Source organism: Trachypithecus francoisi, unplaced genomic scaffold (assembly GCF_009764315.1).
Source record: "Trachypithecus francoisi isolate TF-2019V2 unplaced genomic scaffold, Tfra_2.0 Lachesis_group12, whole genome shotgun sequence".
NCBI classification, from domain to species: domain Eukaryota; kingdom Metazoa; phylum Chordata; class Mammalia; order Primates; family Cercopithecidae; genus Trachypithecus; species Trachypithecus francoisi.
In genome coordinates, this window is record NW_022681457.1 from 71,633,224 (window position 1) to 71,654,953 (window position 21,730).

General features: G+C 45.0%; 1 protein-coding gene and 1 pseudogene across 1 annotated transcript in view; both read right to left on the bottom strand.

The window, feature by feature from the left end:
• The window catches only part of ZYG11B (zyg-11 family member B, cell cycle regulator), a 106,302-nt gene extending 103,516 nt beyond the window's left edge, over positions 1-2,786 (bottom strand). The window contains exon 1 of the mRNA XM_033226345.1: positions 2,541-2,786. Within this exon, the coding sequence (XP_033082236.1) occupies positions 2,541-2,570 (30 nt within the window). The 5' untranslated portion in view covers positions 2,571-2,786. The remainder of the gene's footprint in view (positions 1-2,540) is intronic.
• Positions 2,787-20,455: 17,669 nt separating this feature from the next.
• On the bottom strand, positions 20,456-20,774 carry LOC117093880 (annotated as a pseudogene).
• Positions 20,775-21,730: the final 956 nt, after the last annotated feature.

Below are 21,730 nucleotides of genomic sequence, written 5' to 3' on the forward strand. Positions count from 1 at the left end.
TGAATGGGATTAGTGCCCTTATAAAAGAGGCCCCAGAGAGCCACCTGGCCCCTGCCACCACGTGTGAAAACAGTGAAAAGGTGACTCAGGAACAGCCCTCACAAGACACCAAATCCGCTGGGGAACTGATTTTGGACTTCCCAGCTTTCCGAACTCTGAGAAATAAATTTCTGTTGTTGACAAGCTACCTAGTTTACGGTATTTTGTTATAGTAGATTGAATGGGCTAAGACAATATCTTGCTTGCCTCATTTCCTACTACACATCTTCATTCTTGCATCCTTCCATGCTATATAATGGTAATACTACTTCCTACAATGCATCCTAATTCCTTCCTACTTTCTTTCTTTAAAAAAAAAAAAAAAAATCCCTGTGAGGGCATCCTTTCCACTTGCTACTCACATTCATGAGGCATTCTTCCCCTTCCCAAAATGATCTATAAAAACCCTATTCAACTTTCAGGCCCAGCTCAAAGGACACTTCTGAATCCTAAATACCTCAAGCGGAGTTCATAACTCCTCCCTCTCATACATTCATTCTCAATGGAAGGGCCCACACTTTCAAAAATATAGCAATGTGATGTCTTAGGTAGGATGGCTCTTTATTCTGAAAAGTATATCATCATACTTCACTCAAGATCATTTTTGCACCAAAATTAAGATTCTCTGCCCAGGCATGATGGCTCATGCCTGTAATTCTAGAACTTTGGGAGGCCAAGGTGGGAGGATGGCTTAAATCCAGGAGGTCAAGACCAGACTGAGCAACACAGTGAGACTCCATTTCTACAAAGAGTTTTACAAATTAGTGGGGCACGGCAGTCCGTGCCTGTGGTACCAGCTACTTGTGAGGCTAAGGTGAGAAGATCGCTTGAGCCCAGGAGTTCAAGGCTGCAAAGAGCCATGATTGTGCCACTACACTCCAGCCTGGGCCACAGAGCAAAATCATCTCCAAACAATGATTCTCAAACTCACTCTTTCTGTGTAATCCACTAGCTACCTCAAATTTCAATTTAAGTTTATACTAGTCAGGTGGGAAATGAGACCATAAAGTGAATCATTCAAGCACCTAGCCGGCCGGGGCACTTGGAATAATAAGTAAGGCACGGTTGCTACCTAGAACTTACATTCCACAGGGAGAAACAGGTTAGCATACAATTAACAGTGTGTGAAAGTGAAGGAGACAGACACAGGGAAATGACAGACTAAAAATGCAAGAGTGAGTTAGGGAAAATTCACAGATTAAATAATTTAATAGTACATCACTTTTCTAAAAAACAGATGGAGGGAAAAAAAAGAAACTGACTAACCTCCTAGGGGAACGTAATTATCAGGACTTAGTTGTGCCTTATTCCTCGCAGAGACCAAAATTTAGCTTGTTGCATATGTTGAAGCAATGTTTTCAATAAATGTACAGCAAACCACTTATAACCCAACTCAATGAAAAAAACCAACTGAAGCCTTAACCTATTTTCAGACAGAAAGAAAATCTGCAAATATAAGGTTCTCCCAACTAAAGGCAGACAGGGCAAAACAAATGAACTCTTTAGAAGATTTAAAGAGACAGTCACAACCTGCCAAGCTGATTGTCAGTCTTCAAATGCCCTTGGTCTCTGCCTCCAAATGAAAACAAATCATTTAATAATAGTCAAGTCTGTAAACAAGTATTTTTAAATTCCTCCAGCTGTACCTCTACATTAAAAGATCCTCAAAAAAAAAAAGAAATTCAAAACATTTTTTAGCTATTTCTGTCAAAAGACTAGATCTCTCCTGAGGTCACAGTATGCATGCTGGCCCTCACTTCATTGCTCTGTAACACACCACCACTCCGGTTTTGCAATGACACTAGTTAATAGGCTTCCAGGATCTCTTCAATGCCTCCAAAAACGAAAAGGAAGAAGCAAGCCTACAAATCCCTATCTGCCCGACCTACAGCTCCCAGGAAGCAACAGTCCTCAAATTGTTACTGCTTAGACCCCTGAAGCCCGTAGAAGGAAATGGGGACAGCTGTGAAAGCGAACCGAGCGAGGACATCCGATAAAGAGGAAACGCGGATGGGAGAGGACGAAGGGGAGAAGGAACACGGAGAGGAGGGGGCAGTGGAGATAAAATGGTGAAGAGGGGTGAGAAGAGCAAGGAAGAGCAGTGAAAAATAGAGAGGAAAGGGGGGAAAGTAAAAATCACATAAGAAAAAAAAAGGCAAAATGATAGAGGAGAACGGAGGGAAGGGTTAGGGTTAAAGGACAAGGAGTGGGCGACAAAAGGAATGCGAAAAAGGCTGTCACTGGGAGTGATAAAAAGGGTGTCATCGGGGAGAAGGGAGATTCAGGGATGTCACCTAAAGGGGTTCACCCCAGCAGGTGAATGGGGGAGCACCGGCAAGGAGGAGCTGGACACCGAGGGGGCGGTAACGAGGGAAAGAGGTAAAGGCAGGGAGCCGGAGGGGACACCAGAGACAGGGAGGGGCAAGCCCGCAGGGGCTAACGCGGCGGGCGGGGGCTAGGGTGGCGGGCGGCTGCGGCTAGGGCAGGCCTTGCTCCCTCACCATGGCTGCGCCGGCCTGGTCCTCGGGCATGCAGCCTCCGTCCTGGGTGCGGCGGCGGGCCGGACCGGAGCCCGCCCCCAGGCTGAGCCGGCGCGGAGGCTCCAGGAGGCTCCTGCGAGCGGCGGCTCCGGGCTTGGCCCAGGCCTCGGCCTCCTTCCCTTAAGCTAGTAGTGTAGCAGCAGCAGCCGCAGCCGCAGCCGCAGCCGCAGCCCGAACCCGAGCGCAGACTCCGCCCCCGCGAGGACCCACCCGGGCGCGCGAGCCCGCGCTTGGCCCCGCCTCCGCTCTCAATGCGCAGACTCAGCCGAGGGGTCCCGCCCCCTCCCCAGCCCGACCCGTAGTTTCTCCCCCTCCCAGATCCTTAAAGGAGCAACACACCCCCAAATGCTAGCCTCCCTTAAAAATATGAAGAGCTTTAAATATTACATTATGACAAGAAATTAGAGCACCGCTCGCTTTGGTCGCCTATAGACTCCTCTGTCACTCATCATCATTCTTTAAGATTTGGGCTTCTGGTTCATTACTACTGTTGTCAAAATTCTTGGTGATTTCAAAATTCACCTAATTCTTCCAATCCTCTGGCCTCTCAGACTCTTCTCTAGGGATCATTCTTGGCTCAGCCTCTCACTCTCATGTTCATACGAATAATTGTAACTTCTCTACAATCTTAATTTTGATCCTCTAACTCCCATTGCAACCTTCTTCCTTTCTTTTTTTTCTTTCTTTTTTTTTTTTGAGATGGAGTTTCGCTCTTGTTGCCCAGGCTGGAGTGCAGTGGTGTGATCTCAGCTCACTGCAACCTCCACCTCCCGGGTTCAAGTGATTCTCCTGCCTCAGCCTCCCGAGTAGCTGGGATTACAAACACCCGGCACCAAGCCTGGCTAATTTTTGTATTTTTAATAGAGACAGGGTTTCACCATGTTGGCCAGGCTGGTCTCGAACACCCGACCTCAGGTGATCCACCTGCCTCGGCCTTCCAAAGTGCTGGGATTACAGGTGTGAGCCGCTGCGCCCAGCCACAACCTTCTTCCTTTCTAGCTCACTCCCTCGGATAATACTCCAACTCCAAGAACTTCAACTCCAAGACCCTAAATCCACTGATCCAACTACCTTTTCGCTATTCCTCCCCACACTGGCCTCATGTACTGACTTTCTTCCTGAAACAGCTTAGATTCTATTGTCCATCATGAAATGGAATCTAATAGAATCTAAGCTGTTTTGGGGAGAAAGTGAGTACATGAAGTACATGAAGTCGATTTCTTCAGTATTACCTTCATTTCTCTAGTTGTTCTCTGCTTTCTTCGTACTGACGGAACTCCAGCAATGGAGTGGGTGGAGAAAAAGCCAAACGTGGTTGACTGACCCTCCGTAAATTTGAGATCATTATTGTCCAGGGGCCATAATGCGTGGCTACCCTACCACATTTCTCCAGTTTCACACACTCTCCCACCTTGCTACATAACTATTTCAAGTCTCCTGTCTCTTCAAACCTCCAACACTTCCTCCCTCATCCTCATTTAGCTGATGATTTTGCTTCCAATTCATGAGAAAATCAAACAAACCAAAAAGAACATCTACAAGTTCCCAGCACCCACCATGACTTCCAACTAACCTGTACCTCTGCTTTGATACTCTCTCTGCCTTCCTTTCCTTACTGCAAGCGAATCATTTCTCTTTTAGCTAATGTCAAATCCTCCTCAGTTCTCAAGCATCTGTGCTAAAAGACCCAGGTTTTATCCCCAATCACAAAACTAAATTTCTGTAAAATACAACCAAAATTAATTACTAGAAAAAATTAAAATTTAAAAACAAGCATCCAAAATGCAAGCCCAGACTTTTAAAAATCTGCTTAACCATTTTAAAGTGTACAGCTCAGTGGTATTAAATACATTCACATTGTTGTACAACCATTCCCGTCAAGAACTCCAGAACTCATTTTTCTTTTATTTATTTATTTTTTGAGACAAGGTCTTACCCTGTCACCCATCAGGAGTACAGTGGCACAATCACGGCTCACTCAACCTCAAACTCTTGGGCTGAAGTAATCCTCCCACCTCAGCCTCCTAAGCAGCTAGGACTACAGGCACGTACCACCACACCTGGCTAGTTATTTATTTATTTATTTATTTATTTATTGCAGAGACAAGGTCTCACTGTGTTGCCCAGGCTTGTCTCAAACTCCCAGGCTCAGGTAATCCTCCTGCCACAGACTTCTAAAGTGCTGGGATTACAGTCGTGAGCCGATGTGCCAAGCCTCCAGAACTTTTTTATCTTGCAAAGCTGAAAGCTTGTACTCATTAAACAATAACTCCCCATTCTTAACTTCCCCCAATCCCCGGCCATCACTGTTCTACTTTCTGTCTCTATTAATTTGACTATGCTAGGCAGAATTTTTATTATTAAATCCAGCACACATAAAATTTTTCTGTCAAATTGTTATAAAAGTTTCAAAATATTAATTCTGAATCGCTGTCACAAACTGGTGACAAACCATTTCTAGACGGTCACTAGTCCACTGATCATACTTTGAGAAGCTCAAGTACTAGGTCGCATACCACATCACTTTCTCAAAGACATCTATCCAGCAATTCTTCCTCTCGCCTACATCACTATTTTTCTGCTATTACCTCTCATTGCTATAGCAACATGAATTTATTTCTTCCATCTTAAAACAATCAAACAAAAAACCCTCCCTTAGGTTGCAGTGAGCCGAGATCACGCCACTGCACTCTAGCCTGGGCAACAGAGCGAGACTCCATCTCTAAAAGAAAACAAAAAAAACCCTCTCTTGACTGGACTTGATCCCCCACCCACTGCCCCATTTCTCCATTCTCTTTTCTGCAAAATGCCTCACAAAGGTGGCTTGTACATGGTCTCACTCTGTTGTTCAGACTGGAGTGCAGTGGTGCGATCTCAGTTCACTACAACCTCCGCCTCCTGGGTTCAAGCGATCCTCCCACTTCAGCCTCCCAAGTAGCTGGGACTACAGGCGTGTGCCACCATGTCCAACTAATTTTTGTATTTTTTGTAAAGATGGGGTTTCATCATATTGCCTAGGCTGGTCTCAAACTCCTGAGCTCAAGCAATCTGCCTGCCTTAGTCTCCCAAAATGCTGCGATTACAGGCATGAGCCACCTCGCCTGGCCTTGACATCCTTTTTCTCATTTTCGGTGAGATCCTCTCTGGCTAAACTTTTACCTCCTCCACTCCACTGAAATGCTCTTGTCAAGGTCACTAGTGGTGTCCATTTGCTGACACCAGTCAATTCTCAGTGCTCATGTTACTTGACCTACCAACATCGCTAAACACAGCTCATTACTTCCCCCTCCTTGGCTACCATGACATTCCACTCCCTTAGGTCTTCTATCTCACTGGCTGCTCCTAGTTTCTCCTCATTTCTCTGACCTCTAAATACTGTAGTACCCCAAGGCTCAATATTTAGACTTTTTATCTTTTCCATGTACACTCCTTGATAATCTTATCCCATCATGTTACTTTAAATATTATTATGCTGTGATAGCCCCAAAATTATATCTCTATTCTGAATTTCATACTTACATATCTAAATGCTAGCTAAACATCTCCCCTTATATGTCTAATAAGCTACAATTTTTCTTAGTAGTTACTCAATAGATTTCCCCTCAAGTAACACGGATAAGCCAATAAATACCAAAGAGAATACGACCACCAATATTAGCTTAGATCAATCACGATTTACTCTCCGTCTGATTTGTGAGTTACTTTCCCTAAAGACTTGCTTGTAGTGGAGGAAAATCATCATTAAAAATTAGAGTTCTAGGCTGGGTACAGTGGCTCGGGCCTGTAATCCCAGCAATTTAGGAGGCCGAGGCAGGTGGATCACGAGGTCAGGAGATGGAGACCAGCCTGGCCAACATGGTGAATCTCCATCTCTACTAAAAATACAAAAGAAATTAGCCAAGTGTAGTGGCACACACCTGTTGTCCCAGCTACTTGGGAGGCTGAGGCAGGAGAATTGCTTGAACCTGGCAGGCAGAAGTTGCAGTGAGCTGACATCACTCCACTGCGCTCCAATCTGGGCGACAGAGAGAGACTCCTTCTCCAAAAAAAAAAAAAAAAAAAAAAAATTAGAGTTCTAGCCAGACGAGGTGGTTCACTCTTGTAATCCCAGCACTTTGGGAGGCCAAGGCAGACAGATGGTTTGAGACCAAGAGTTTGAGACCAGCCTGGGCAAGATGGCAAAAGCCCATCTCTACCAAAAAAAATACCAAAAAGTAGCTGGGCATAGTGGTAGCTTCGGCTACTCAAGAGACCGAGGTGGAAGGATCACCTGAGCCCTGGAGGTCGAGGCTGCAGTGAGGCATCGTCGCGCCACTGCACTCCAGCCTGTGTGACAGAGTAAGACCCTATCTCAAAAAAAAAAAAAAAAGAAAAATCAGGGTTCTGCCATCAAGAAAGAATGGAGTCACAGTTGATTTGCTTGATTTGCAATCAATGAAGCACAAACAAAGGATCAAAAATACATCCAAATTACCTAGGAACTTAGTATAATACTGAAGGTAGCATTTCAAGTCAGAAAGAAAAAGGTGGAATTGTATTTGGTGTTAGAATAACTGGATAGACATCTAGAAAATTTTAACTTGGATTTACACTTCACGCTATTCACCAAGACAAATTTCAAATATATCAAAGATTAAAATGTAAAAAAGACCAGGCTTGGTGGCTCACTCCTGTAATTCCAGCACTTTGGGAGGCCCAGACAGGCAGATCACTTGAAGTCAGGAGTTCGAGACCACCCTGGCAAAGATGGTGAAACCCCATCTCTACTAAAAAATACAAAATTAGGCAGGGCGCAGTGGCTCCCAGCACTTTGGAAGGTCAAGGCAGGTGAATCACGAGGTCAGGAGTTCAAGACCAACCTGACCAAGATGGTGAAACCCCATCTCTATTAAAACTACAGGCCGGGCGCGGTGGCTCAAGCCTGTAATCCCAGCACTTTGGGAGGCCGAGACGGGTGGATCACGAGGTCAGGAGATCGAGACCATCCTGGCTAACACGGTGAAACCCCATCTCTACTGAAAAATACAAAAAACTAGCCGGGCAAGGTGGCGGCGCCTGTAGTCCCAGCTACTCGGGAGGCTGAGGCAGGAGAATGGCGTAAACCCGGGAGGCGGAGCTTGCAGTGAGCTGAGATCCGGCCACGGCACTCCAGCCTGGGGGACAGAGCGAGACTCCGTCTCAAAAAAAATTAAAAAAAAAAAAAAAAAAAACTACAAAATTAGCCAGGCGAGGTGGCAGGCACCTGTAATCCCAGCTACTCGGGTGGTAGAAACAGGAAAATCGCTTGAACCTGGACAGCAGAGGTTGCAGTGAGCCAAGATCGAGCCACTGCACTCCAGCCTGGGTGACAGAGTGAGACTCCATCTCAAAATAAATAAATAAATAAATAAATAAATAAAATAAAATAAAAAAGAAGGAAGGAAACCATAACATACTGGAAGAAAGAACCATGGGAGAATTTTTTAGAATCTTAAAGTGAGGAAAATCTTTTTAAGTACAAAACAAGAGGCCGGGCGCGGTGGCTCAAGCCTGTAATCCCAGCACTTTGGGAGGCCGAGACGGGCGGATCACGAGGTCAGGAGATCGAGACCATCCTGGCTAACACGGTGAAACCCCGTCTCTACTAAAAAATACAAAAAAAAACTAGCCGGGCGAGGTGGCAGGCGCCTGTAGTCCCAGCTACTCGGAGGCTGAGGCAGGAGAATGGCGTAAACCCGGGAGGCGGAGCTTGCAGTGAGCTGAGATCCGGCCACTGCACTCCAGCCTGGGACACAGAGCGAGACTCCGTCTCAAAAAAAAAAAAAAAAAGTACAAAACAAGAGCTGGGCACAGTGGCTCACGCCTGTAATCCCAGGATTTTGGGAGGCTGAGGCAGGCAGATCACAATGTCAGGAGTTCAAGACCTCTCTGGCCAACATGGCAAAACCCCGTGTCTACCAAAAATACAAAAATTAGCCGGGCATGGTGGTGGCCGCCTGTAATCCCAGCTACTCCAGAGGCTGAGGCAAAAGAATCCCTTGAAACCGGGAGGCGGAGGTTGCAGTGAGCTGAGATCACACTCCTGTACTCCAGACTGGGCGAAAGAGGGAAACTCCATTTCAATAAATAAGTAAATAAATAAGTACAAAACAAAACCAAGATACCATAACAGAAAAGACTGATAAATTCAGCTATGTAGACATAAAAAATGTAAGGCAAAAGTCACCATAAGGAGAGTCAGATAACAAATGACTATGTGTGTGTGTGTGTGTGTGTGTGTGTGTGTATATATACACATGCACATTTCATATCATAGGAAAATCAATAATGTTCATATTTGTATTCGGAGCTGAAATCAGTAAGAACAAAACCCAAGGGGGAAAATGCACAAAAGATGTGAACTGATAGTTCACAGAAAAAGAAATAGAAATGGCTCTTCAATGCTCACTCTTACTTATAATAAGATAAATGCAAATTAGAATTTCTTTGAAATTACCACTTCTTACCTATCAGATTGGCAGAGATTTATGACTGAGAAGATACTGTGTGGAAAGGCGGGGTGATGTTGAACAGGTATGCTCATATTTTGTTGGTGGGAGTATGATTGGGATAACTTCTATGGAGGATAATTTAGTGGTGGCGTTTATAACTTGCCTAAATGCACATTCCTTTTGACCCAGCAATTTCCCTTTTTTATTTCAGCAATTCCATTTTTAAAAGTTTAATTTATACACATGCTCAAGCCTTATTTGTAATAGCAAAAGACTGAAAACAATTTAATGTTTTGTTTTCATTTTATGTATCTATTTTTAGAGACAGGGTCTCACTCTGTTGCCCAGGTTGGAGTGCAGTGGCCCAATCATCGTTCGCTACATCCTTGAACTCTGGAGCTCAAGCCGTCCTCCCACCTCAGCCTCCCAAGTAGCTGATACTATAGGCATGGTAGAAAAAAATGAAAAAAAATTTTAACTTTTTGTACAGACAGGGACTGGTCAATGTTGTCTAGGCTGGTCTCAAACTCCTGGCTTCAAGCAATCCATCTGTCTCAGCCTTCCAAAGCACTGGGATTTTGGGCGTGAGCCACTGTACGTGGCTTAAATGTTTATTAATACAGACCTAGTTAAATAACAGTGTAGTTATACAATGCATACTCTACAGCCTTAAAAAAGATTGAGAAAGCTCTTTGTCCACTAATAGGGAAATAGCTTCAAGACCTATTGTTAAGTGAAAAAGCAATGCCCTAAATAGCATGTATTGCATGCTAATATTCCTGTAAGAAGTAATGGTAGTAATACCTACTCATAATTGCTTATATATACATAAAATATCCCCAGAAGAATTTAACAGAAACTTACATCATTTCTGCAATGAAGAAAACTGGATGGCCAGAGACAGGTAGGAGGGAGATTTTCATAGCATATAATCTTTTGTATCTTTTTGCTTGTTTTTTATTTATTTTTACTTTTTTGAGATAGAGTCTTGTTCTGTTGCCCAGGTTGGAGTGGGGTGGCGCAATCTCTACTCACTGCAACCTCCACTTCCCAGGTTCAAGTGATTCTCCTGCCACAGCCTCCCGAGTAGCTTGGGACTACAGGTGCCAACCACCACACCTGGCTAATTTTTGTTTTTGTTTTTTGAGGCGGAGTCTCACTTTGTCACCCAGGCTGGAGGTTAGTGGCACAATCTCGGCTCACTGCAAACTGCTTCCCAGGTTCAGGTGATTCTCCTGCCTCAGCCTCTTGAGTAACTGGGATTACAGGCGTGTGACACCATGCCCGCCTAATTTTTGTATTTTTAGCAGGGACAGGGTTTCACCATGTTAGCCAGGCTGGTCACAAACTCCTGACTTCAAGTGATCCACCTGCCTCAGTATCCCAAAGTGCTGGGATTACAGGTGTGAATCACTGCACCCGACCTGATTTTTTTTGAGTCATGAAAATGTATTACTTATTTTTAAAGTAAATCAATAATTTTAAAAGTAGTAATTTAGAGCCACTTATCCTACAAGTAAAAATAATTTTTACAATGAGAAATGCCTTTATTGATGTTCTAATTTTTTTTTTTTTAAAGACAAAGTCTCGTTCTGTCACCCTGGCTGGAGTACAGTGGCACAATCATGGCTCACTGCAGCCTGAACCTCTTGGGCTCAAGCAATCCTCCTGCCTCAGTCTCCCAAGTAACTCAGACTACAGGCACAAATCATCATGCTTGGCTAATGTAAAAAAAACTTGTTGCCGGGCATGCTGGCTCAAGCCTATATCTCAGCACTTTGGGAGGCCAAGGAATGAGGCAGATCACTTGAGGTCAGGAGTTTGAGACCAGCCTGGCCAACATGGTGAAACCCCATCTCTACTAAAAAATACAAAAAATAGCCAGGTGTGGTGGTGGGTGCCTGTAATCCTAGCTACTCAGGAGGCTGAGGCAGAAGAATCACTTGAACCCAGGTGGCGGAGGTTGCAGTGAGCCGAGATGGCACCACTGCACTCCAGCCTAGGCGACAAAGCAAAACTCCTTCTCAAAAAAAAAAAAAAAAAAAATTGATGTTCTAATTTTAAGAGGGTCTGTACAGTTTTTTTTTTTTTTTTTTTATTCAGTTCATTAGAATCAGGGAGCCAAGATAGTGCCCCTGCCCTCCAGCCTGGGTGATGGAGTGAGACCCTGTCTCAAAAAACAAACAACAACAACAAAGACTAAGGAGCACTGTACCAGGAGTCAGCATTGGATTCTAGTTCCTGGCTCTGATACTGGGGAGGTATGATTTGATGACCTTTAGGCTATCTGGCACCCTGAGATGCTGAGGCCTTGGACAAATCTTTCCTCTCCCTTTGGGGATAGGGACTAGGTTTGATCGTCTGTAAAATGTCCTGAGGGGGTAAGTGGCTTAATCTCTGTCACCCAGCCTGGAGTGCAGTGGCATGACCTCAGCTCACCGCAACCTCCACTTCCTGGGTTCAAGCAATTCTTCCACCTCAGCTTCCTGAGTATCTGGGACTACAGGCATGCACCACCATGCCCAGCTAATTTTTGTCTTTTTAGTAGAGACAGGGTTTCGCCATGTTGGCCAGGCTAGTCTTGAACTCGTGGACTCAAGACATCTGCCTGTCTCAGGCTCCCAAAGTGTTGGGATTACAGGCATGAGCCATTGCACCTGGCCCCTAGAGTCTTGATTTGTTTAGGCAACTATGCCTCCAGGGTAGACAGGAAGTATCTAATATTCAACATGGGCCATAAGAATTCTGAGATATTAAGAGTATATATGGAAAGTCCTCTTGACGTGATGGCTCCAAAACCTCATAGGGGAGCTGGTAAGAACTCCTGACTATGGAATTAGAAATTATTATTATTATTTTATTTGGAGATGGAATCTTGCTCTGTCGCTCAGGCTGGAGTGCAGTGGTGCGATCTTGGCTCACTGCAACCTTCACCTCCTGGGTTCAAATGATTCTCCTTCCTCAGCCTCCCAAGTAGCTGGGATTACAGGTGCACACCACCACACCTGGCTACTTTTTTTTGTATTTTCAGTAGAGATGGGATTTCACCATGTTGGCCAGGCTGGTCTCAAACTCCTGACTTCAAGTGATCTGCCCACCTCAGCCTTCCAAAGTACTGAGATTACAGGCATGACTCACCACTCCCGGCTAATTTTTGTATTTTTAGTAGAGATGGGGTTTCACCGTGTTGGCCAGGTTGGTCTTCAACTCCTGGCCTCAAGGGATCCACCTGCCTCAGCCTCCTAAAGTGCTAGGATTACAGGCATGAGCCACCATGCCAGCCTGGAATCAGAAATTATATCTCCAGCGAAGAAAGAGGTAGATTAAAAAGCAAGTATCTTTTCGACCTGTCTTGATCAAAAGGAACAACAAATGAAAGTTTTGTACAGAGAGAAAACAAACTCCTTGGACGTATATGTATATGTATATGTATAGGTATAGGTATATGTATGTGTATATATGTACAGTGATGTAAACCAGGCCTTCTTCTCTTTTTTTTTGAGATGAAGTATCTGTCACCCAGGCTGGAGTACAGTGGTGTGATCTCAGCTCATTGCAACCTCCACCTCCCGGGTTCAAGAGATTCTGTTGCCTCAGCCTCCCAAGTGGCTGGGACTACAGGCGCACACCACCACATCAAGCTAATTTTTGTATTTTTAGTAGAGACAGGATGTCACCATATTGGCCATGCTGGTCCTGAACTCCTGACCTCATGATCTGCCCACCTCGGCCTCCCAAAGTGCTGGGATTACAGGTGTGAGCCACCATTCCCAGCCAAATCAGGCCTTCTTATGTGACTGATTAGGCTGACGCTAAGGTCTTCAGCAAAATTACATTTTATCATGCTCTGTCTTTTCTATAAATTACAAATCCTTCCTGTATTTTCCTTACCTTTTTTTTCTTTCTTTTTTTTTTTTTTGAGATAGGATCTCACTCTGTCTCTCTCAAGCTAGAGTGCAATGACATGATGACAACCCTCACTGCAGCTTCCACCCTCCAGACTCAAATGATCATCACACCTCAGCTTCCCAAGTAGTTGGTACTACAGGCATGTGCTAACACGACCAGCTAATTTATTTACTTTTTGTACAGACAGGGTCTCCCTATGTTGCCCAGGCTGGTCTTAAACTCCTGGGCTCAAGTGATTCTCCTGCCTTGGCCTCCCAAAGTGTTGGGATTACAGGTGTGAGCCACCATGCCCAGCAATTTACTGACTTTTAATGTAAATAAGGAAGGTTAACTTCTACAGTTTGTGAACTATGTTTCAGAAAATTGCATAAATGTGCAAAACATATTTATTGTCAGAAAAAATATTAGTTTGAGAAATGTGCCTTCTTTTAATCTATAAATGACCTCTCTAGTATTAGTATTAGCTTTTCTTTTTTTTTTTTTTTTTTTGGAGACAGAGTCTCCCTCTGTACCCTAGGCTGGAGTGCAGTGGCATGATCTCAGCTCACCGCAACCTCTGCCTCCTGGGTTCAAGCAATTCTCCTGCCTCAGCCTCCAGAGTAGCCAGGACTACAGGCGCATGCCACCATGCCCAGCTAATTTTTGTATTTTTAGTAGAGACGGGGTTTCACCATGTTGGCCAGGCTGGTCTTGAACTCCTCACCTTAAGTGATCCACCTGCTTCAGCCTCCCACAGGGTTGAGATAACAGGCATGAGCCACCACGCCCGGCTTTTTTTTTCCTTTCCTCACCCTCCAAAACAGAACGAAATCTCTGGAAGTGAAAGCAGTTTGGCAGTTCAGTCTGCTTTTACACCCTGAAGTTGCTGGTTTTAGAATAAAGGTGGCTCCAGCTATTTCTGATTCAAACATCAAGGTGAACAGTATTCCACAGAATATGAAATTAAAGCCATTGGCCGGACGCAGTGGCTCACGCCTGTAATCCTAGCACTTTGGGAGGCCGAGGTGGGCGGATTGCCTGAGCTCAGGAGTTCGAGACCAGCCTGGGCAATACAGTGAAACCCCCGTCTCTCCTAAAACACACACACACACACACACACACACAAATTAGCTGGGTGTGGCGGCGTGCGTCTGTAGTCTCAGCTACTCAGGGGGCTGAAGCAGAAGAATTGCTTGAACCTAGGAGGCAGAGGTGGCAGTGAACAGAAATCGTACCACTGCACTCAGCCTGGGCGACAGAGCAAGACTCCACCTCTAAAAGGAAAAAAAAGGAAATTAAAGCCGTTGGACACAGAGTTTGAAACTTTAGACCAAGGAGGGGAGCTGAAGGTTGCCCAAACTTCTGCTGTGGTTACGGAGAAATATGTGGCCAAGGTGGGCAAAGAACTGGCTACCAGGTGAAACATCCAAGTGTTAGGGTCATATTCTAAATCAACCATTTAAAGTTGCTATCACTCCCTCTTCATTGCTGTCATCAACTGAATACATTCATAGAAGACCTTGACACCTGACTCAATCTTCACTCTACTGCAATAATTGCCAAAGTGTGGGCCCCACCCTTGTTCCCAGGTGAGGCTTATTAGAAATGCAAATTATTGGGCCACCAAGACCAACTGAATCAGAAATTCTGGGTGTAGGGCCCAGTAAACTGTGTGTGTGTGTGTATGTGTGTATGTGTGTGTGGGGTGTGTCTGTATGTGTGGGGTGTGTGTGTGTGTATATGTGGGAGATGTGTGTGTGTGTGATGGGGTTTTGCTATGTAACCTAGGCTGGAGTGCAGAGACTATTCACAGGCATGATGTCACTGCTGTCCAGACCAGGAGTTTTGGCCTCTTTTATTTCCAACCTGGCAGTTCACCTTTCCCTGGGCAACCTGGTGGTCCTCTACTCCTGGGAGATCACCACACTGATGTTTAATTTACTGCAGTCACCTGATTGACACAGCACACTAGAGCCCAGAATTCCTGTGCTCAAACGATTCTCCTGCCTCTGCCTCCCATGTAACTGGGACTACAGGTGTATGGCACTGCATCCGGCTAAACTATATTTTAATATGCCTTCCAAGTGATTCTGACCCCCACTAAAGTTTGAGAGCAACTGGGCTGTTACAATCCTACAACAACTTGGGTGACTTGAACATCCACCTCAATGACCCCTCAAGCTCTCTGGCCTCTCTGCTCCTTGACATCCTCAAATCTAATGAGTCTTCCTTTCACTTCAGCCACCCACTCCCATGGCTGGGCCCTAAACCTCGTCAAACTAAAAATTCTTTCATGTCTAAAGTCTGAAAATAAGGCTGGGTGTGGTGGCTCAAGCCTGTAATCCCAGCACTTTGGGAGGCCGAAGCAGGCGGATCACAACGTCAGGAGTTCGAGACCAGCCTGGCCAATATGGTGAAACCCCATCTCTACTAAAAATACAAAAATTAGCTGGGTGTGGTGGTGGGCGCCTGTAGTCCAGTTACTTGGGAGGCTGAGGCAGAAGAATCACTTGAACCCGGGAGGTGGAGCTTGCAGTGAGCCGAGATCGCACCACTGCACTCCAGCCTGCGAGACAGAGTGAGACTCTGTCTCAAAAAAAAAAAAAAAAAAAGTCTGAAAATATTCTACACACTCATCACAATCCTTATCTTTGGACCACCTCCCTCTCTCTCTTTCTTTCTTTTTTTTGAGACAGAGTCTCACTGGGGCCCAGGCTAGAGAGAAGTGGCGTGATCTGTGCTCACTACAACCTCTGCCTCCCAGATTCAAGCGATTGTCCTGTCTCAGCCTCCCGAGTAGCTGGGACCACAGGCACGTACTACCACACCCAGTTAATTTTTGTATTTTTTAGCAGAGACGGGGTTTCGCTGTGTTGGCCAGGCTGGCTCTACACATTTTCGATCCCAGGACAATACCCTCATAGTAATACAGTATTCAGGATAAGTAAAAGGTATAGCTTTTCTTTTAAAAGCAAGGGAAAAGCTATTGTGAAAGTGGAGAGGTGAAAGGTAAATTCTTAGGCAGATTAATGTTAAGAAAGAATATACACATCAGAGTTGTGAAAAGTGATTACCACAAAATTATTCATGCTTGTGTACCCCGTGGAAAATCTTCATGACCCTCCAGGGGGAGATGGGTTCCCCTGTTTGAAGCCTGAGCTTACAGCATTGCTGTTCTTTCCTCACGGGTCACTCTGGCGCAAATCTTTACTATTCACATGCCATAAGAAACTCAATATTTTGGCCGGGCGCGGTGGCTCAAGCCTGTAATCCCAGCACTTTGGGAGGCTGAGACAGGCGGATCACAAGGTCAGGAGATCGAGACCATCCTGGTGAACACAGTGAAACCCCGTCTCTACCAAAAAATACAAAAAAACTAGCTGGGTGAGGTGGTGGGCGCCTGTAGTCCCAGCTACTCAGGAGGCTGAGGCAGGAGAATGGCGTGAACCCAGGAGGCGGAGCTTGCAGTGAGCTGAGATCCAGCCACTGCACTCCAGCCTGGGAGACAGAGCAAGACTCCGTCTCAAAAAAAAAAAAAAAAAAAAAGAAACTCAATATTTTAAAGTGTACAATTCAGTGACCCCTGGCAACCACTAATCTACACTCTATTTATGTGGATTTGCCTGTTCTGTATATATATATATATATATATATATCCGCATCTGGCCAATGGCTTTAATTTCATGTATGTGTGTGTGTGTGTGTGTGTGTGTATGTCTGTGTATATATATATATATATATATATATTTTTTTTTTTCCAAGACAGGAGCTGGCTCTTTTACCTAGGCTGGATTGCACTGGCATGACCAGGGCTCACTGCAGCCTTGACCTCCTGGGCTCAGGTGATCCTCCCACTTTAGTCTCTTGAGTAGCTGGGTCTACAGTTGTGCAGCACCATGCCTAGCTAGTTTTTTGTGGTTTTTGTAGAGACAAGCTTTCCTCTTGTTTCCCAGGCTGGTCTTGAACTCCTGGGCTCAAGGGATCCTCCTGTCTGGGCCTCCCAAAGTGCTGGGATTAGCGCAGGGCTGATTCTGGATATTTAATATTAATGAAATTATACAATATGTTGCCTTTTGTATCTGACTTCTTTAATTTAGCATTATATTTTAAACATTTATGTTGCAGTATGTATCAGAACTTCACTCCATTTTACAGCTAATATTCCATTGTATGGGGGTATCATATTTTGTTTATTCATTCATCAGATGATGGACATTTGGGGTGTTTCCAATTTTGGCTACTATGGATAATGCTGCTATGAACATTGGTGGACAAGTTTTTATGTGAATGTTTATCTTCATGTCTCTTGGATATATACCTAGGAGTGGAATTGCTGGGTCGGGTAGTAACTCTTAACTATTTTATTTTATTTTATTTATTTTATTTTATTTTATTTTAAGACAGAGTCTCGGTTTGTCGCCCAGGCTGGAGTGCAGTGGCACGATCTCAGCTCACTACAACCTCTGCATCCCAGGTTCAAGCGACTCTACTGCCTTAGCCTCCTGAGTAGCTGGGATTACAGGTGTGCACCACCACACCCGGCTAATTTTTGTAGTTTTAGTAGAGACAGGTTTTCACCACATTGGTCAGGCTGGTCTCAAACTCCTGACCTCGTGATCCACCCACCTTGGCCTCCCAAAATACTGGGATTACAGGTATGAGCCACCATGCCCTGCCAACTCTAACTTTTTAGTGAACTGCCAAACTGTTTTTTAAGACAGCTGTACCATTTTGCATTCCCAGTAGCAGTGTCTGAGAGTTCCAGTTTCCCCACATCCTCATCAACACTTGTTATTGTTCATTTTTTTTGTTATAATAATCCCAGTGGGTGCAAAATAGTATCTCACTGTGGTTTTAATTTGCATTTTCCTAATGAGTAATGATGTTGAGCATCTTTCAATGTGCTTAAAAGCTCTCTCAAGGCTCAAATCTTCAAATGATTCTCCTGCCTCAGCCTCCTGAGTAACTGGGACTACAGGCATGTGCCACCATGCTCAGCTAATATTTGTATTTTTAGTAGAGATGGGGTTTCACCGTGTTGGCCAGGATGGTCTCGATATCTTGACCTCGTCATCCTCCTGCCTCAGACTCCTAAAGTGCTAGGATTACAGGCAAGAGCCACTGTGCCCAGCCTCAGGAATTTTCAATGGCTCTACAACTCCTGTAGAATAAGGCCCCCCCCTTTTTTTTTTGAGGCAGTTTCCCTCTTGTCACCCAGGCTGGAGTGCAGTGGCGCAATCTCAGCTCACTGCAACATTTGTCTCCCGGGTTCAAGCAATTCTTCTGTCTCAGCCTCCTGAGTAGCTGGGATTACAGGTGCCTGCCACCACACCTGGCTAATTTTTTGTATTTTAGTAGAGACGGGGTTTCATCGTGTTGCCCAGGCTGGTCTTGAACTCCTGAGCTCAGGCAATCCAGCCGCCTTGGCCTCCCAAAGTGCTAGGATTACAGGTGTGAGCCACTGTGCCTGGCCAAGGGCCACACTCTTAATTTGACAATTGAGGCACTTTTCCATCTGGCCTGTCTCTATGTTTTAGGCATCGACACTTTCACTCCATGTCTTCTGGCTCTGCTCGTAGCTCTTGGAATATATAGTGCTACTTTAAGCTTTTGTGTATTTGCTCATGGCTTTCTTTCCGCCAGGAAATCCTTTCTTGCTTTCTTCAAATGTGCCTTTACTTGCCTTTACTAATAGATTGAGGCATCTCCTCCTCATAGCCTTTCCTGATCACCCTTCCATAATTAGGTTAATTGTCTTTCATGAGCTTCCCTCCAAAGAGTCTACTGTATTGGGGTTGTGCCTTTTGTTTGCCTTCCCAAATAGGTTATGAGCTCCTCTGGAGCGTTGACTGGATTTGATTTATCTCTCTCTCTCTTTTTTCTTTTTTTTTTTTTTGAGACGGAGTCTTGCTCTGTCACCCAGGTTGGAGTGCAGAGATGATCTCAGCTCACTGTAAGCTCCGCCTCCCGGCTTCACGCCATTCTCCTGCCTCAGCGTCCTGAGTAGCTGGGATTACAGGTGCCCACCACCACGCCTGGCTAGATTTATCTCTCTCTTTAGGGCCCAGAACATGGCCCGACTGGAAGGAATTAACTTCATGGTATCCTGTTGTCCCTCAAATGCCCTCTGGCTCAGAACCTGCTTCATTTCCTCAAGAGAAGGCAAAGCCAGCTTACCTTTAGGCATCTTAACCCAGACCTTAGAAAGAAAACCTTCCAGTTGCAAGAGTTTGTAATGGTTAAGACATTTTAAAAAGGAGCAATAAGGTAATATTTTACTTCTTAATATTAATCCATTTTATTTCATCTCACCAACTATGGGCATTGGGTTCCTTATTGTCAATATTTGTTATGCCTTATTATGGGCAGACACCTTCACTTTTATGTAATTATCTTATTGGAGGGGTGATATAGAGTACAGTACTTGTTAGGAGCATGGACTCTAGAGCAAGCCATTCTGCCTGAGTTTCACTCCCAGCTCCACATTTACTAGCCATATGATCTTAGAGAAGTTACGTGACACATCTGTGTGTCGATTTCTTTTTTTTTTCTTTTTCTTTTTTTTTTTTTGTTTTTTGAGGTGGAGTCTCACTCTGTCTCCCAGGCTGTAGTGCAGAGGCACGATCTCAGCTCACTGCAACCTCTGCCTCCCAGGTTCAAGCGATTCTCCTACCTCCGCCTCCAGAGTAGCTGGGATTACAGGCGCTGGCCATTGCTCCTGGCTAATTTTATTATTTTTAGTAGAGACAGGATTTCACCATCTTGGCCAGGCTGGTCTTGAACTCCTGACCTCATGATCCACCCGCCTCAGCCTCCCAAAGTGCTGGGATTACAGGCATGAGCCACTATGCCCAGCCGTGTCCATTTCTTTACCTATAAAATGGGTGTGATAATCTTCCTCAATTCATAGCATCTAGCAGATTAACTGAGTTACTATATATTTATACTATTGCATATATAAGGCTCTTAAAATAGGACCTGGCAAGGCCAGGCACAGTGGCTTAGTCATATAATCCCAGAACTTGGGAGGCCAAGGAGGGTGGATTACTTGAGGCCAGGAGTTCGAGACCAGCCTGGCCAATATGGCCAAACCCCGTCTCTACTAAAAATACAAAAATTAGTCAGGCATTGTGGTGCACACTTGTAGTCCCAGCTACCTGGGAGGCTGAGGCAGGAGAATTGCTTGGGCCCCCGAGGCAGAGGTTGCAGTGAGCTGAGATCCTGCCACTGCACTCCAGCCTGGGTGACAGAGCAAGACTCTGTCTCAAAAAATAAAAAAAAGAAAGAAAAAAAAACAGGACTTGGCAAGATATAACTGTTATATAAGTATTGGCTATTATTATAAAATCCTCCTGCAAATCCTGCAAGCTAGACATTATTTTTTTTGGTGGGGGGTGGGGGGAATGGAGCAATCCTTTATTTTTATACACTTTGACAAGGAGGTTTTCTGTAAACAACCTTTCCAGTGGAGAACAGAGAACAGGAAAATCAGCCTCCAGACATCAGCAGCTGCTCTGTTCAGGGCTGAAGCTCCCCATTGCCCATGTGGTGAGGTGAAGCTGTGTACTTCCCTTCCTTTATCAGCTTATCCTGCTGCTTCCTAATGGTACTCACATGTCTCATTGTTTTCTGCTGAAGTATACACTATAAAATCATGATATTCTATCTTGCACTCTTCCTCTGCCTGGATACTAACGATTCCATGTGCACATTCTATCCATTCTGTTTGAAAAGCCTGGAATAGAGCAGGAATCTTGTAGGGCTGTTCAGCACTTTGGATTGTCCACCATCAATTTATATTAAGGCCGAACCTTTTCAGCACATCCAAGAAAGGCATGACGATCCAATGCTCATGCCCTTGTCTCTTCTCTGGGCCCCACTCCACCCCACCCCCTTTTTTTTTTCTGAGACAGGAGTGCAGTGGCATGATCTTGGCTCACTGCAACCTCTGCCTCCTGGGTTCAAGCGATTCTCCTGCCTCAGCCTCCCAAGTAGCTGGGACTACAGGTGTGTGCCACCATGCCTGGCTAATTTTTGTATTTTTAGTAGAGACGGATTTTGCCATATTGGCCAGGCTGCTCTCAACTCCTGAACTCAGGTGATCCGCCCACCTCGGCCTCCCAAAGTGTTGGGATTACAGGCGTGAGCCACTGAACCTGGACTCAAGCTAGACATTATTATCCCCATTTTACAGATGAAGAAACTGAAGCTTAGAGAGAGAAGGGACTTGTCTCACATTATAGAATTAAATCAACTCCTAGGACTGATAACTGATCCAGATCTCATAATTCGTGTGTACATTTTCTTGGGGCCTTATATCCAGAGGACTCTTTTTTTTTTTGAAGCAGAGTCTTGCTCTGTTGCCCAGGCTGGAGTGCAGTGGCACAATCTCAGCTCACCACTACCTCTGCCTCCTGGGTTCAAGCGATTCTCCTGCCTCAGCCTCCTGAGTAGCTGGGACTACAGGCATGTGCCACAACGTCCAGCTAATTTTTGTATTTTTGGTAGAGAGAGGTTTCACCATGTTAGCCAGGCTGGTCTCAAACTCCTAACCTTGTGATCCACCCACCTCGGCCTCCCAAAGTGCTGGGATTACAGGCATGAGCCACCACACCCGGCCCCGGGGGACCCTTCTATAGAGGGTGCTGTGTCCATCTCCTACAAATTATGCATCTACCAGGAACAATGTATGTGTGTTCTGCAATGGCGGTAAAATTATACTTCCTGAGTCATTCTCAACTGTCATCTACTATTCACTGTTCTAGCCTTTTCCTAGGAGGTCAGATGCTTGTA